We start from the raw sequence: 16,583 nt of genomic DNA on the forward strand, positions 1-16,583 counted from the left end.
AGCACAGGACACAGACAGTTGATATCTTTGATTACATTGCCCTTGCCTATAGTTATTAATGCACAGAGCACTAGAAATCTAGAATATATACTTGTGATTTTCCCATTCATGAGTTGTGGTCTCTAACGGATTGTACTGTCTCTAGAGTTTCCCACAAGATAGACTCCAATGATGGAAGTGATATGGGTGCAAAAGATTTCGTTAGGCCTAATAATTAGTACACACCATTCGCCATCCATTCATGAATAATTTAAAAAAAATTTGAGTACCATCCAAAAGATGGAGCCAATTACATGAAATAAAATTGATCAAGCTTAACAGGGGAAATATTTAGATCTTTGCCTACTAGATTCTGAAATTATCAAAGATGTAGCCATGTGGCATGTTCCAATTTTAAAGAACATTTGGTCTAGCATTTGTTGACAGTGGACCGTGGCAGTGACAGTTGCATAAAATTTTCCTGGTTGAGTTGTCCAAACAATTGTCCATTGCTTTCCTCTCAGCTTTTCCAGTATGTTATACAAGATTTGACACATTGTTCTTGACTCACATTTTGTGGAAACGAGGATGCTGTTCATGTTGTTTCAAAGATTAAGTATTAGATGCTATAAACAAGGGAGAGGCAACCAGGCAAGAGTATCCATTTTCCTACATCCCCACTCAAAAGATGCCTACGGGTTACCTATGGTAGCATAGACAACCAAAAAAAGCTAGAATGACTTGAAGAACAGTGCCCAAATAAAGCCTAGAAGAAAATGTAAACAGAAAACTCATGGCCTATATTGAAACTAGCTAAACTTTTGGTGATGAGATCATGCATTTATGCTCCATAATTTTGTATAAGCCAGGAAAAACGATTCTCAAATAATCTCCATGGTTGGAAAGTATTAGTCAAAAGAGAGCCAAAAGAAGGGAATAAGTAGTAAACTAATGACAAAGTCGGTTGCTTAAAGCATTGATGTGATTTGAAGAATTTAATCTTGCTTTGTGCCCACTTATTCCAGAGCCCGTTTATTTAATCCTACAAATGTCTGTCTCTGGCCTGTTGTTAAGCACAAGGAAACCGTGACTGAGTGATAGGAGAAGCCTTACTCTGCCTCTGATAGTGCTCAATACAATGGCTGACATGAAGAGTTGTGAAGAATGGAAACCTTTTATTGCAATGATAGCAGTTGATTTTGCCTTTGCTATTGTGAATATTCTTCTCAAGAAAATCCTTGATGAGGGAATGGACCACTTGGTCTTTGTTACTTACCGGCTGACAATCTCTACCATATTTTTAGCTCCAATCGGCTACTTTTTAGAAAGGTAGGAAATCTTTAAACCTCAGTTCAGTTATTTTGATATTTTGGAAATTATATATATATATATATATATATATATATATATATATATATATATATATATATATATTAGCTATTGCCCCCAAGCCAAGTCATGTTCAAGCTAGATAATAAAATTAATTCATTGAGCTGAACTGTGACATCCTGAATAAAGGATTCAGTAACAGATCTCTGACTCAAGTATGCTTTCTTTACCCTCTTCTTTCCTTTTGTCAAAATTTGCATAATACTAATACATCATATAAACTATCTTGCTTGCAGGAATAGCAGACCAAAGCTCACACTTCGTATCTTATGTTACCTCTTCTTCAGTGCAATCGTCGGGTTAGTAATGTATTTAGACAGATTCATGCATCTGCTCAATCAGTTCATACTTACTAACGCTTAAATATACTTTCGGTCATGTTGACAGAGGGACTAAAATCACTCTTATGATAAAGTTTGATTACCAATAGTGTATTTACTATTATTATCGTAACCATCATTCAGCTAAGTAATTCTTTCCTGTAGGGCATCGCTGACACAATACTTCTTCCTTCTTGGAATTCAATACACATCTGCTTATTTTTCATGTGCCTTTGTCAACATGGTGCCAGTGATCACATTTCTAATGGCATTACCTTTTGGGTATGGATGGATGCTCTTACAAGATTTCAGCCATACTTTCTTTTGAAAAATAAAGTCACTTCCACTAATTTTATTCTTTCTTTTCTCACCTTTATTTACTGATACCACAGGTTAGAGACTCTGGACATAAAATGCAATAGTGGAAGAGCCAAAGTACTTGGTACTGTGGTGTGCATTGGTGGTGCAATACTGTTGACTCTTTATAGAGGAGTGCCTTTATTTGACCATTCACACTCACAAGCTGTAACTCAAATGATGGATCATACTATTAAGCTCAACTCTACCAAGAAGACAGAGAGATGGACACTTGGTTCAATAGCTTTAGTTGTAGGAACCTTTTTTTGGTCTTCATGGTTTCTTTTACAATCAACTATAGGTAAGAGATATCCCTGCCAGTATTCTAGCACTGCTATCATGTCCTTCTTTGGTGCCATCCAGTCAGCTATCTTAAGTTTTTCCACAAACAGAAACCTTTCTGCATGGTCTCTGAATGGGAAAATAGAAATCATGACTGTCCTGTACGCTGTAAGTAGAACTTCCTTTCAAGTTGAATGAATTCTCTGCAAAGATTAGTCAGGCTATCTAAACATATGGACTTCTCTGGCAAGTTGAAAAAAGATGGCTGCATTAATATCAATTTTCGATCTGAACTTCAATTCAACATACAGGTTGCTAATTCAAAATATGAAAAGATGGCTGCATTAATATCAATTTTGGATCTGAATGTTTATTCATTTTTTTTGTGATTGGTAACACATAAATTTTGTAAGGCTTATGTAGTATGATCTGTAGTTATCAATAGTATCACCCAATGAAGTTTAGGTCTCAAGGAAGTCATTCATGAATTGAGACTTTTAAGCCATAAAAAAAGGGGTACTTTTAAGTACGCATTTTATTGTGATAAATATACCCAGTCTATCTTGCTCAAATCAGAATATTGTTGTACAACTTCAAATCCATCAATTGGTTGTTTCATAGCATTCTGTAATATTGAACCAGAGCTCCTTAGTCCTAAATAAACCCCTTTTAGTTGACGTGTAAATGAATCCTGATGCATGCAGGGAATAATAGGATCCGGCATGTGCTATGTTGTTATGTCGTGGTGTGTTAAGAAAAGGGGTCCAGTTTTCACAGCAGCATTCAGCCCCCTCGTTCAGATAATGGCAGCCATGTTCGACATCCCCATCCTGCACGAGAAACTTTACCTTGGGAGGTGATTTATTCTTATTATTTCATAATTAGCTATACTTTTTATCTATTTATTTTATCAATAGTGACTATATTGCTAACTTTCTTCATTTGCGCTATAAATGAGCAGCATTCTGGGATCAATCGTTGTAATTATTGGAATGTACATTCTTCTGTGGGGTAAGAACATGGAGATGAAGCTTTGTCTAACAAAATTAGCCCAAGAAGCTGAAAGGATCAAGGAACAAGAGCCGCAGTTGCAAGTTGTTGAAATCTCTTGTGATTCACGGCACCATTCAGGCCAAGATGCATAATGTTTTTCCATTCACAAGCAATTTACTGTCTCCCCCAAATTTAAAAAATTTTCTTGTTACTTTTATTTTGTTGTCACAAATAGCTTCCATACTTTTCAACTTCTCTATTTCCAAGAAAATAAAAATGAAGTCGGTTTTTAGACTAATTGTGATTGCCAAATATGTCCGAGAGGCGCTATCAATTAGAGTCGCAAAGTATTATAATGTGAGTAAACACAATTTGATTAGAAAGTAGAATAAGAAATTTTACATTGTTTTAGCTAACCATAAGCCTACATCTACAAGCAATGTTTAATCAAAATCCATCTACAAACAATGTGAAGGGTTGGGTTGGGTTGGCCTGAGTTGGAGGGTTTTTCAACCTAACCCTTGTCGGGTTAAGAAATTCACAACCCATCACATGGGTTGGGTTGGGTTGAGTTGATGGGTTGAACATACATGTCTTATTCCTTGTAAAAATTAAGCTTTTCATCAATTATAAACACTTTTTTTAATAAATTATTACAATTCATATGATATGTTTAAATCATATTCCAAATTCCTAAGTTTATCAAAATTGATTCTCAAAATATCAAAATCAGTCAAACTAAAAATTAAAAAAAGGGTAATAATAGAAACTTATATATGGTGGGTTAGGTTTGGTTAGGTAGGCTAAAAAGCTATTAATTCATCTTATGGAAAATGTATTAGAATCCATTGCAATTCAATCCCACTAATTTAGTGGTTAAGTAAAAGTTTCAACATGATTAATTTTTCTTTTCTTTGTGGTTGTTGCCTTTTATTTTAATGGTTTTGCTTATATATATAGTAGCAGATGTAGTAGGGCGAGGCATGGCTCCCTGAATAGGGGTAAGCCGAGGCTTGAGCTTTGAATAGGGAAATCCTGGGTAACATTGTAAATAACATCTTGGGTGTGCGAGAACTTGTCGCACCATTTAACAAGCCACTGTCTAGCAAGAACATCACCATCCTTAACATATTACCATTTTAGGATCCAGGGGACTTTATATTTTCTGACAAAATGTAGGGTAGTAGGAAACTTGGCACCGATGCAAAGTATTTGAATGATCCAATTAGGGGTCCTAGAAAAATATTAGTGATAGGACCTAATTGTGTCCACCAACAGATAAACCAAATGAAGAGTTGTGATCTAAAATTCTTATCAAAATTAATAAACCATGAATGAGTCATAGCTACATCTTGATGGAGCATGAACTTGAACCAAGCATGGATGTAATCGTGATAGGAGTAAGGAACAGTTGAACCAAGTAATGGTTTTGTAGCAGCTGGACGAAGTCCCCATTTTTCTTCAATAGTTATGTTAATCATGAAAACACTGTGATAAATAATTTTGGATACATCAAACTTATTAGTTATGGGTTTGATGAAGATTGACCTTTCATGAAACAGGATAGTAGAGTAATATTTCAGGTCTTTACTAGTATTTTCAGGAATCCAATGAAAGTTCAGAGGAAAATAATCTTTAGCAAGTTTTTGGGGATTTGCAATTATAGCCCTGTTGGATTCAATAGAAAACAAGTTTTGGCAATATTGTTTTTAACATAACTAGAAGCATTGGGATTGCTAAGAAAAGTAGTTTGAATGGGATGAGTAGTAGTGGCAATTGCATATGGATCATATAAGGATGCTAGAATAGTTGAATAATTGAGTTTAGCAACAATGCCAAGGGTAGTAAAGCAATTGGCAACTTCAACAAATGAAGCCAGTTCATGCTTGATTAGCTGTTTATCATCATTTGTGGCAGGTTGTTTATCTTTTGATCTTCAGCTTCCATTATGGCATTGTAAAAAATCACTGGTGAGAAAATCAAGGATGGAGTTTTGAGAACCTTTAATATATTCAATATCAAAATAAAAAACACTTAAAATAGCCTGTCATTTGGCAAAAATATGTTTTGGGGCAATGTTTTCAATATCTTTTTCTATGACATACTTAGCACTTTTACAATCAATACGTAGTAAAAACTTCTGGTTTAGTAAATCACATTAAAATTTAGAAATACATAGTACCACAAATAGAATTTCCTTTTTAATAATACTGTAATTAATTTGTGTCGAATTTTAGACTCTAGAATGCATGCAAACTATTTGTTTTGATGAGCCAGGGAAACAAGTTATTTCAGAATACCTCCATAACCAACGTCAGAGGCATCAATTTTAACAATTTTAAGGGCACTAATAGTAGGAATACCAAGACAAGGTAAAGTTTTAACATGAGACTTGATTTGTTTAACAAGAGAAGTATGGATATCAAACCAAGGAGGAGGATTGTTCTGTAATCGATCAAAGAGTGGTTTACATTGTTTCCTCAAATCTTTATAAAATTTAGCAATGTAATTCAAAGACCCAAGGAATCTTTGCAATTGTGTTTTTTGTTAGTAATGGCATCAGGGAATTGGTCAACAAATTGGATAGCTCTGTCAATGGGACAAATTTGTCGCTCAAAAATACCATAGCCAAGGAAACAAACCTTTGTTTGAATTATAGTTTAATTTTCGCAGAGACAACAATACCATTATGTTTGATGATATCAAGAAACAAATACAAATTTTTCCAGTGTTCATCAATGTATTTGAAGTAAACAAGGACATCATCAATGTAAACAATGGTGAAATGACTAAAGGAATTAAAAATATCATTCATAATGTTTTTGAATTCACTAGAGGCATTCTTAAGGCCAAAAGACATAACATTCCACTCATAATGTCCAAAGAGAGTGGTGAAAGCAATTTTATACTTATCAGTTTCACTAATTTGGACTTGCCAAAACCCAGATTTCATGTCGAATTCAGAGAATATGACTGCATCACTCAACCTATATACTAGGACGAGCCTTAGTAGGAATGTTCATTTCATTAAAATCCTTTACATATGGTAACCTGACAATATGTTTTTTTTTTTTATGCCAAAAAGCATTGGAAAGATCAGAACATACTTCATCAATTAATTTTTTATAAAAATTATCAATTTTTAATTGTAATAGTTTATCAGAAAGTTGTTTGACAATTTTTTTATATTTAACTTCTTGTTTTAAATAATTTAAATGTTTAGTTTTAGCATGGATCAAGTTTAAACAGTCATCAGTATCAATTTCAAATCTAGAGGCAAACTTAAATTTTAGCTTTTACCCATAGGGGTCAGTAGTGATACCATTATGTTCAAAAAGGAAAGGATACAAAGAATTAATGAAAGGGATTCCAAGAATTACTTTATTAATAATGTTTTTAACAAGAACAAAAGGGATCTTGAAATAGACATTATCATGGCAAACATGAGCATTATTCAATTCATATTTAATTTTCATTTGAGTTCCATTAGCAGAAAACAGTTTCTCGGTAGATTTTTCATAGTATATACTAGGAATTATGCCTTCTCGAATACAAATCATATTAGTTCCTGAATAAATCGTGGCAATAACATTGAATTCATACTCATGGCAAACAACAAATTTTACCTTTGAAAACCATTTTGGAGGAATAAGCCTGTTAATCAGTCTGAGTCTATTAGAATCAGTAAAAATAGTATTAGAAAGAGTAGCTCGTTGACTAGGATTGTCTTCATCATTGTGCTAATCATCATGCCCACTATCAGAATGTTCATTACTAAGATGTTTATCAATTTTTGAAAGTAGTATATCTTGTTTCAAATCAAGGTTATTATTTTTTATGCTTTTTAAGTCATTTTTAATTCAATGATTTCTCTTAATATTAGCAATTTCATGTTGTAAATCATTAACAGTTATTTCTTTGGATTTATTTTTATTAAAACTTTCCAAGGTTTCATCAAGGCTTATCTTTGTCTTTACTCTTTTATCACTTTCTTCTTTAATCATAGTTTTCTTGAATTTCTTAAGATATTCTTCTTTTAGCACAGGGTTATCAATTTGGCTTATCAAATTTATTAGTAGGTTTTCTTGTTCTTCCCCTTTGGTTAAAACATTTATTGTTTTGTGAATATGCCATAACTGCTCTGTTAAAACATTCTTGGAAGGATGAAGAAGAAGCTAAAAATGCTAACTCTAAAGTAGAGGGAGATAACCAAGAATCTAAGGAATCCTCAGAGGCCTCTCTGTTGCTTATAATGATAATCCTTATTATCCTTCTAATCATGAATTATTTGGCCATGACGTAGTAACTACTCTAGACTTGGATAAAGATTAACTCTGTCGGCACAAATTGAAAGAATTGCTACACCTATTGCCAATAAATGACCTGCTAAAACTACATCAATTCCACTCATCTTATTGAAGCTGCATTGATTCCCACTCATTCTGATAAAGTTTGATTCCGGCCTCTTGCTTAGATTCTAGTTGTTCCCCACGAGGGTTAATTCCCCCTCTAGACAACACAAGCCAACAAAATTATTGACGTCATTGCTTACATCCATTCTACTGTTCACTATTCACTGTTAAAAAAGTCAATGTTATTGTTTAAATAGTGTTTTTTTCCTTGTTTATAAAAGGGTTGTCCCTCTCAGGATAGAGGCAGAACTTTTTTTTTTCCTAGTTTCAAATCCCCTATAGTTTCTAAGCTATCTCCAAAAGGTCCTAAGGTTGTAACCATCACGCACCCTTGCCCCTCACACCCTTGCCCCTCGCACCTCATAAGCACTTATAACTTGTGGAATGACTATCGTGTCAAGGGTGCATGATGGTAAAATAATAAAATATTAACTGTGAAACAAACACTACCAATCACATAAACATGGTCAATGGGTTGAAAATGTACGAAACTTTTTAATGCTCGATAGTTTAGGATTTACTTTCTTTCTTGGGTCATGCTAACGAGTGTCCTTAGGGCACTATTAACAATCCATTTTAGAACAATTTTGATACTACTTTTATTGGAAGTGAAAATGTTGTCAAAATATTGATTTTTTTTTCTTTTTCCATAAAAACTTTCTTTAAATGGATTGTTAATCAATGCCCCAAGGGCATTCGTTAGCATTTCCCTTCTTTCTTTTGAAAATTTTTATTTTTTGGTTTTATGGGGACAATTAAGAACAGTAAAATGTATGGCCTCAATAGTCTTCAATATTGTCTCATAATAGGGGCAGAACCAAACTATCCTATTAGTTTCTAATTCAAGAACAACTCAAAGAACCACATTCGTGTAGACATACATGCATACATATGTATGTATGTCTCAATAGTGCATTAGTTTTTATTTTTTAAGTCATAAATTTTTAATTCTAGTGTAATTATATATACACACACAAAAAAGTTATATATCTATTGAATTATTTTATATAAAAACTTTACATCTCTAAACTTTACAAAATATACAAATGTTTTTTAATTTGTTATAGAAATGTATTACAAATATTCAAGATTTTTTTTTCCAAATGTCAAATACAAAGAAAAATTGAAGTAGAAGCTAGTGTGGAATTCAAAATAGTGAATAAACTTTACATCTTTTTTTATACCTCTTAAAAAAGATATTGAAAAGAGATTAAACTAATGTGAGAAGAGTAGAGGGCAAAAATGGCCAAGTACCATTATTTGGCAAATTATGTAAGGATCTACTACTGTTTGCAAAATAATTAGGGATCTATAACTTTTTTAAAACTTGAGTTTGTAAAACTTGAGTCTGCCGTGTAACTCGAGTTTCCCAAACTTGAGTTCCATGAAAAATAGCCATCAACTTTTTATGTAACTCGAGTTATAGGAATTCGAACTCCATAAAAAATAGTAAGGTAAAATTGAAGGCTATTTTTTCAAAGAACTCAAGTTCTTGGAACTTGAGTTACACAGCAAACCTCGAGTTTTAAATGAGTGGTATATCCATATATATTTTTAAAACAATAGTAAATCTCAATATATTTTGCCAAATAGTGATATTTGGCCATTTTGGAAAGGAGTAGAGTACCAAGTGATGATGATAAATGATGAGAGATTTTTTGGGTGGCTAAATAAGGAAAATGAAGTTGAAAAAAGTTGTAGCGAAGGGGATAAAGTTTCTAAGAGCATCCGTAGCAGATGTTACAAAAAAAATGTCATTTTGCCACACCAAAAGCCTACTTTATTATTTTACCACATCATTTTACAACATCTCATTTATTAGATGTTTTATCATTCAATTCTATACATTAAAATAATATTTACTATACATTAAAATAATATATTATCTCCACCCTATTATCATCAATAATAGCAACAGCAACAACAACAACATCAACGCCGATCAACAACAACCACATCAACAACAACAACAACAACAACAACAAACCAACACCAACAAACCAACAACATCAACATCAACAACAGCAACAACACCAGCAAATTCCAAATCCAAAAACCTCAAAAAAAAATAAAAGAGAAAGAAAGAAAAAAAAAAAAAAAAACTCAACCAACCAACAAACCAGAGATGAAAAAACGCCAACCCAAACTCAACCAACGAACCAAAATTCCGATCCAAAATGCCGACCCAAACTCAACCAACAATCGACCTAAAACCCCAGCCTAACTGACCCATAACCTACACAACGCCGACCCAAAACCCACATCGAAACCCATCCCAAATCTCACACCTACAACCTGAGTAAGAGAGATCTGAAGGTCGACGGTGAGGGCTGTGGATGTCAATGGCAAGGGCTGGAGCATGAGGCGGTGAGATCGGCAGCGAGCTGTGGAGAATGAGGCAGCAAGATCAGCGGCGAGGACTGGCAAGATCGGTGGTGAGGGTTGTGGATGTTGGTGGCGAGGGCTGGAGCATGAGGCGGCGAGATCGGCGGCGAGGACTAGAAAGTGAGGCGGCGAGATCGGTGGCAACTTTCTTGAGAGTGATATTGAACAACTTTCTTGAGCAGGGAGGAGAGAGAAGAGATAGAGAGTGACAGAGAGAAGAAATGAGATAGAGTCGACGGAGAGAGAGATATCAGTGGAAGAGGAGAGAGAAAAATGCAATAAAATAATAATATCCAATTTTACCATTGTTGTCCGTACCGTGGCATTTTGGCAATGGTACTATAGTAATGTGGTATAATGTTTGAGATTTGAAATATTTGATAAAACTCCATTTTTGTGTTTGATGTGTTAAATATACCAAATATTTAGCATTTGACACATTTGCTACCGATGCTCTAAAGGAATCTATTGCTAAAAAAAATTAAAAGTAACCACTGACTAGCGTGTTGGGACTTGGGAGGAGGATGGAGAAAGTTTTAAAAAATTGAGTCTAATTAGGAGGGCCATATGGAGAAGTCACAGGTGGGGGGCCAATATTTTTGGTTTTGGGGCCATGGCCCAATAAGCTGCACTTAGGCTGTTTGGCATTAACATTTTGCTTTTAGCTTTTATATACAATTTAAAAAAAAAAAAATTTACTCACATATTTAAAATACAAATATATTTTAGTATACTTTTAGTAAAAAATTAAATTAGTTGTTCTTAAACACACACTTAGTTTTGCCTTTGCCCATAACCATATTGACTACATTTATTTGCTGCGTGAGTCAAAACGAAGTCGAATCAACTAAATTATATCGTGTCATTAGCCTTACTACGGCGAGTTGGCAAAATCAAAACAAAAAGAAAGCCCAAACAAACAACGTTAAGTACATTGTTCCTCACAATCACAAAGAACAAAATTGTAAGCTCAAATAGTCAAAAGCCTTCATTACTAAGATGCTAACTCAAGCTTCTTTTCCGTTTTGTTTGTTGATAAAGTGCGGGAAAAGAAAAGGATTTGAGAGGTTGAAGAAGTTTAGATCTTAATTCTTAATCATTGGCTTAAGGCATAAAGTTAGGTTGTAGTTGCTAGAATTGATTCTCCAAAGTGCTTTACTTGCTGAGAAAATTACGGAAATCAAATGGGAAGAAAAGTGAGATGCTAGATTCAAAAAATTATTATCCCATAGTATAGTGACATAGTGCTCTCCCATCCTAGGAAAAAAAAAAAAAAACAACAACAACAACACAAGATTTGAATTTTACTAAAAAAAATGCTGGACTAATTTTACTAGAAAGTGTATATCTAATCTAACCTGATAATTTTTGGAGAATAAACACGATTTTAGATAAATACATTAAATATATCTTTTTCAAAATGTATCTAGTATAATACTGTACATGTATATAATTAATGAGGTTAAGGCTGCTTTACTTTGGGCAAAAATTGATTTTTAGAAAATGTTTTTCGCATTTGCAAGTGTTTGGGGTTCATTGAAATTGATGGTTAAAATGAAAGTAATTTCCAATGGACCATAAAATTTAGGCACTTTGGTGGGCGTAAAATATTATTATTATTAGAAGAAGAAGAAGAAGAAGAAGAAGAAGAAGAAGAAGAAAAGAGTAAACTTCTAATAAAAATATTTGATGTTGTTATTCATATACCTAACATTTTTTCTTTTTCTTTTTCTTTTCGTAGGTAGGAGATATGCTTAACAACCCAAACAACACACAATATCAAAAAATAAATACCATATTGTGATACATAACTTGGAATCAAACTGAAATATGATGCATTAAAACTCAATACCTACATAAAATTTAACCCTTTCATCTCTTCCCAAACTTAAATACTCTTATATAAAAAGCAGCACGCTCACGAATTCTTATTTATTATTAGTACGTAATTATGGCAATATTGATAAAACTTGTACGTTTAGCCTTTAAGACCTCTTTGTCCCTGCAAATTTGTGATTCATGAATCATGATCTCCATCAGAATGCTCAGTGTGGTCGCTTTTCTGGGAGTCCTTCTCTTTTTTCTTTCCCTTCTTTCCATGTTTGTGGCCTGGCTTATGGCCAGGGTTCTCTTGGATGTCAGTGATGTCCAGGTGAACACCTGGATCGTTGGTGGTGTAGCTGCCACCCATCATGATTGAGTTGTTGATGGCTTGGAAATTGCTGTTGACGTAGGTGCTTAGTGTGTCAAACTCAACAAGCGAATCCTCTTGAGATTTCTCGCCCAACTCACTTCGTAGATTGGCTCCAGAGTTGGTTCCAGCAAGCGTGATGACTCTCAAACCGTGTTCATCATCACCCTCCACTTGCTGGGTACTTGAACCTGATTTCTTGAGATCACCAAGGCGTTGGGTTATGGCTGAGACCATCTGTCTCACATCACGGTCAAATGATTTTTGATTGTCTCCTCCACCTGATGAGGAGTTGGTTGGATTAACTGATTCAGAAAGCATTATCTTAAAGATCAGAGAAGGTGTATATATATATATTAGACGTTTGTGCAGTACAGAAAATTGGAGTTGGAACTTGGGGTTACATGTGAGTTAGTATTAATAAAATGGGCATTTATATATAAGAGGAGGTGCATGAAGCATGGTGTTCTGTTTGTTGGAATAAAGGGAAAGTGAGTTTCGTACATGGCAATGCAAGGATTTTGATTTATTCGGTTCGAAAAAGAGGAGGATTACTTGACAGTGGGTTTACTTATTTGCTACACCTTATGCTTTTGTGAGTGTCAAGCTCTTTGGTTTGATTTGCCAGTTTTGGAGGGAAAGAATCTACTTGAGATAAAGGAAGAAAATAGTAAAATTTTGCTTTTTTTGTTTGTTTTTGTTTTGATAAAAGAAATATTATGTTATTAATTGCTAAGTCAATTCTACTCTGTTTTAGTCAAATTTGTGGTGTTTATCATTTTAATTAATGTCTTGAATAGCACTATTTGAATTTTAATGTGTTCTATGGTTGCCATGGAGAGAGAGCAGAAGAAGAAGAACAAGGGGGAAGAGAAGAAAAAAAAAAAAAAAGGAAAAACAAACACATTTTCTTATTAAAAATACATTTTTAAGAAAAACTATTAGATTTTATTTGAAAATGAGTTTTTATTAAATTTAATTAAAATGAACTTTTATAATAATTTTATTTTTATTTGAAATTGACAAAAATGAAATGTAACTCGTAGGGTTGTGTATCAAACCCACCAACTCGACACCTTAGGTGAGTTGGTGGCTTGGTAGGTTGGGTTAGGTTGGATTAAAATTTTATTTGATGCCTTAAGTTGGGTCGAGTTTGGGTTGATAGTTTTTTTCAACCCATTTAACCCAATCTGACCCACCATGTATATAAGTATATTTTAAATTTGTAGTTAAGTTGACTGTGGTATTTTATTAGAACCAATTTTAATTAATGAATTTCGTATTTTAGAATATAATTTAAGCATATTATATGAATTGTAAAAATTTATGTACAAAAATGTTTAAATAATTGATGAAAGCCTAATCTCTTACAATGCATAAAATGTGTATGCACTTCCCACCTACCAATGTGGATTGGGTTAGATTGATTTCTACACATGTAATGAGTTGGGTTGAAAATTTTTTAACCTGACAAGGTCAAATTAGTGGGTAAAAACCCTTCAACCCAACCCAACCTAGTCATGCCTCTAGCAATTGATAGCTCTAGCATCTATAACACTAAATTGAAGATAGGGGTGGCAATTCGTGTTCGCGTGTCGGGTTCGTGTCGTGTCAAGTCATGAGTATTCGACTACATAGGTCAACACTAACCCGACCTGTTTATTAAACGGGTCAAGATTTCTCAACCCTAACACGACCTATTTATTAAACGGGTCAGTCGTGTCGACCTGTTTATCAGATTTTATCAAAATGAAAAATAAAAATTAATGAAAAAACAAACAAATAAATATTTTTAATATAAAATTTAGAACTAACGAGTAACTGCATCACAAATAATCATTCAAAGTTAAAGCATATCCCAATATCACAAATAATCAATCACAATATGTCAAAGAAAATAAATCACAACAACTAATAAGTTTATATACCTAGAGTTTGAATGGTATATTGGTAAAATATCATTTAATTAAACGGGTCAGACGGGTCAAACAGGTTCTATGTGTTCAACCCTAACCCAACCCATTTATTAAACGGGTTAGTCGTGTCAACCCGAATATGACACGAACCCGTTAAGCCTCAACCCATAACCTGCTAATTTCGTGTCGTGTCGTGTCGGGTTCGCGGGTCGTGTCAAATTTTGCCACCCCTAATTGAAGATATAAGGGTACGTTTGAAACTAATCCAAATCTCGTGTCCAAAGGCCCACCTAATAATGTGTCCAAGCCCACCCTTAGACAGCAAAACCTTTCCCTTTTCATTTTGTCATTTTCAAATTATTCTATACTTTTATTTTAGTATTTTACTTATCTAACAGTTTTGAATGACATTGCTATTGGTAATAAAGGAAGGGTCACATTAACAGATGTCTTTAGAAAAATTGTTACCAAAAAATTTTAGGAAAGTTTTGATACCTCTTTTAAGGGAAATAGAAAAATGTGTCAAAACATTAATTACTTATTTTATTTTCTCATAAAAATATTTTTAAAATAGTTCATTAACAAATGCCTTTAAAGTATCAATTAACATTTCCCATAAAAGAAGAATTACTTTCTTAAAAATTGATAATTTGTTCAACTCAATGCCACACTAACAGAAAGAAACGTTTTTCTTTGCTCTAAGAAAGTAGGTGTGTCCTTCTCTAAGGCTTTAGAACTTTTGTCCCTCATTGTAATGTGTGTGTCCTCGAACGTGCCAAGGGTGTTTGTAGAGCTAATGGGTTTTATTTTCTAGGTTGAGGGAAACAATCAGGTATTCCTCTGTGGATTGAGATGTTGGCCAAGCAAGTATGGCGGCTCAGTCATAATACAAGCTCATTGTTCTATTGTGTATTTAAGGCTCAATATTTTCCCAATGGTACCATTTTTTATGCCAAGCAAAAATTTGGTTATTATGCATGGAAGAGTATCTTAAGGGCTAGAAAAGTGGTTGTAATGGGGGCAAAATGGAGGGTGGGGGATGGACAATCAATTAAGGTCTTCAAGGATAATTGGTTACCAGGCCTTTCATGTGGAAAAATAAGCTCTGTCCATTCGGGTTTGGATAGAAATTTGAAAGTGGCTGAACTGATGGCATCAAATAAGGATAGCTGGAATAGGCAGGTGATAGATTCCTATTTCATCCCTCATGAAGCTTAGCAAATAAAGGCAATCCCCCTGTGTGTTGTGCCTCAATCTGATTATCTTTACTGAAGTTTGGAAAGGAATGGACTTTATTCAGTGAAGTCGGGTTACAAGCTGCTTTGTGAAGAGCCAAGAATGGAGGAAGCATCGGGTTCAAGCAGAAAGGGAATGGCGGACTTGTGGTCTAGGGTTTGGAAGTTGAAGGTACTTGGAAAGATAAATTCATTTTCTGTGGAGGGCTTGTGCTGATTGTTTGCCAACTAAAGTCAATCTCATGAAAAGGAAAATAGTTGATGATCCTCTATGCCAGCTGTGTGGAAGTCTGCCTGAGAACGCTAAGCATGCCTTGTGGGATTGTGAAGCGGTGAGGCGTGTTTGGTGCTTGGAGTTCAACTGGGTGAGCGAGTCGGTGACAGCTTATGGGTCTTTTTTGGATCTTGTGGAGCTGTGTTTGGCAAAACCAGGAGCGAGTGAGCTGTTTGGGACCACGGCTTGGTTCATTTGGATCCATCAAAACAAGGTCAGGTTGAGGGAGAAGACTTTGCCGCTGAGTAGTGTTGGAGAAGCTACAAAAAATTTTCTGCAGCAAGTGAAGGCAGTTCGTGAGGTTCGAAATTTGGTTAAACAACCACGTGGGTGCAAGTGGTTCCCTCGAGCAGCAACTGAGTTTAAAGCAAATTTCGATGGAGCATGGTTCAATGAAAGCGAGGAAGCAGGAATTGGAATTGTGGTAAAGGACTCCTCGGGTCAGGTGCTTGCTGCACTAGCTGAAAAAACTAAAAAAGCCTCATACCGTGGACTGTTTGGAGATGATGGCAGCGAGAATAGCGGTGATTTTTGCACAAGAAATCGGCTTACAACAATGCCATTTTGAGGGTGATTCAGAAATTATCATTAAGGCTCTCAAAGCAAGGGATATGTTCTCTTCTTCTTTCGGGCATTTATTTAGGGACATTTTAGTTATTGTAAACCCATTTATAAGTTTTTCTTTCTTTTACATTGTAAAGTAAGGTAATGTTGTGACACATGACTTAGCCTAGAGAACTCGTCTTTCTTTTCCTTTATTAGTCTGGATGGAAGATGTTCTGTCAAATATAAACTCTATTGTCTTTGTAGATTATCCAGGTTCTTAATAAAGTTTTCTGCAGGCTTGGTC

At 34.4% G+C, this 16,583-nt stretch overlaps 3 protein-coding genes across 3 annotated transcripts; 2 read left to right on the plus strand and 1 right to left on the minus strand.

Annotated features, from left to right (window-relative positions):
* Window positions 1-1,061: 1,061 nt before the first annotated feature.
* Window positions 1,062-3,970, plus strand: LOC142622413 (WAT1-related protein At3g30340-like). The gene is made up of 6 exons (XM_075795876.1): window positions 1,062-1,308; window positions 1,605-1,667; window positions 1,854-1,970; window positions 2,081-2,495; window positions 3,032-3,183; window positions 3,289-3,970. Exons 1-6 carry the CDS (start codon window positions 1,118-1,120, stop codon window positions 3,470-3,472), a joined length of 1,122 nt encoding a protein of 373 aa, XP_075651991.1. The 5' UTR covers window positions 1,062-1,117; the 3' UTR covers window positions 3,473-3,970.
* A 7,818-nt stretch (window positions 3,971-11,788) lies between these two features.
* Window positions 11,789-12,728, minus strand: LOC142643909 (uncharacterized). Its single transcript, XM_075818627.1, has one exon. The coding sequence runs from the start codon at window positions 12,627-12,629 to the stop codon at window positions 12,135-12,137; it is 495 nt and encodes a 164-aa protein (XP_075674742.1). The 5' UTR covers window positions 12,630-12,728; the 3' UTR covers window positions 11,789-12,134.
* A 2,510-nt stretch (window positions 12,729-15,238) lies between these two features.
* On the plus strand, window positions 15,239-16,301 carry LOC142623768 (uncharacterized). Its single transcript, XM_075797225.1, has 3 exons — window positions 15,239-15,402; window positions 15,499-15,631; window positions 15,738-16,301. Exons 1-3 carry the CDS (start codon window positions 15,239-15,241, stop codon window positions 16,299-16,301), a joined length of 861 nt encoding a protein of 286 aa, XP_075653340.1.
* The last annotated feature ends 282 nt before the right edge of the window (window positions 16,302-16,583 follow it).

The sequence above is a fragment of the Castanea sativa genome, chromosome 1, assembly GCF_040712315.1.
Source record: "Castanea sativa cultivar Marrone di Chiusa Pesio chromosome 1, ASM4071231v1".
Classification (NCBI taxonomy): Eukaryota; Viridiplantae; Streptophyta; class Magnoliopsida; order Fagales; family Fagaceae; genus Castanea; species Castanea sativa.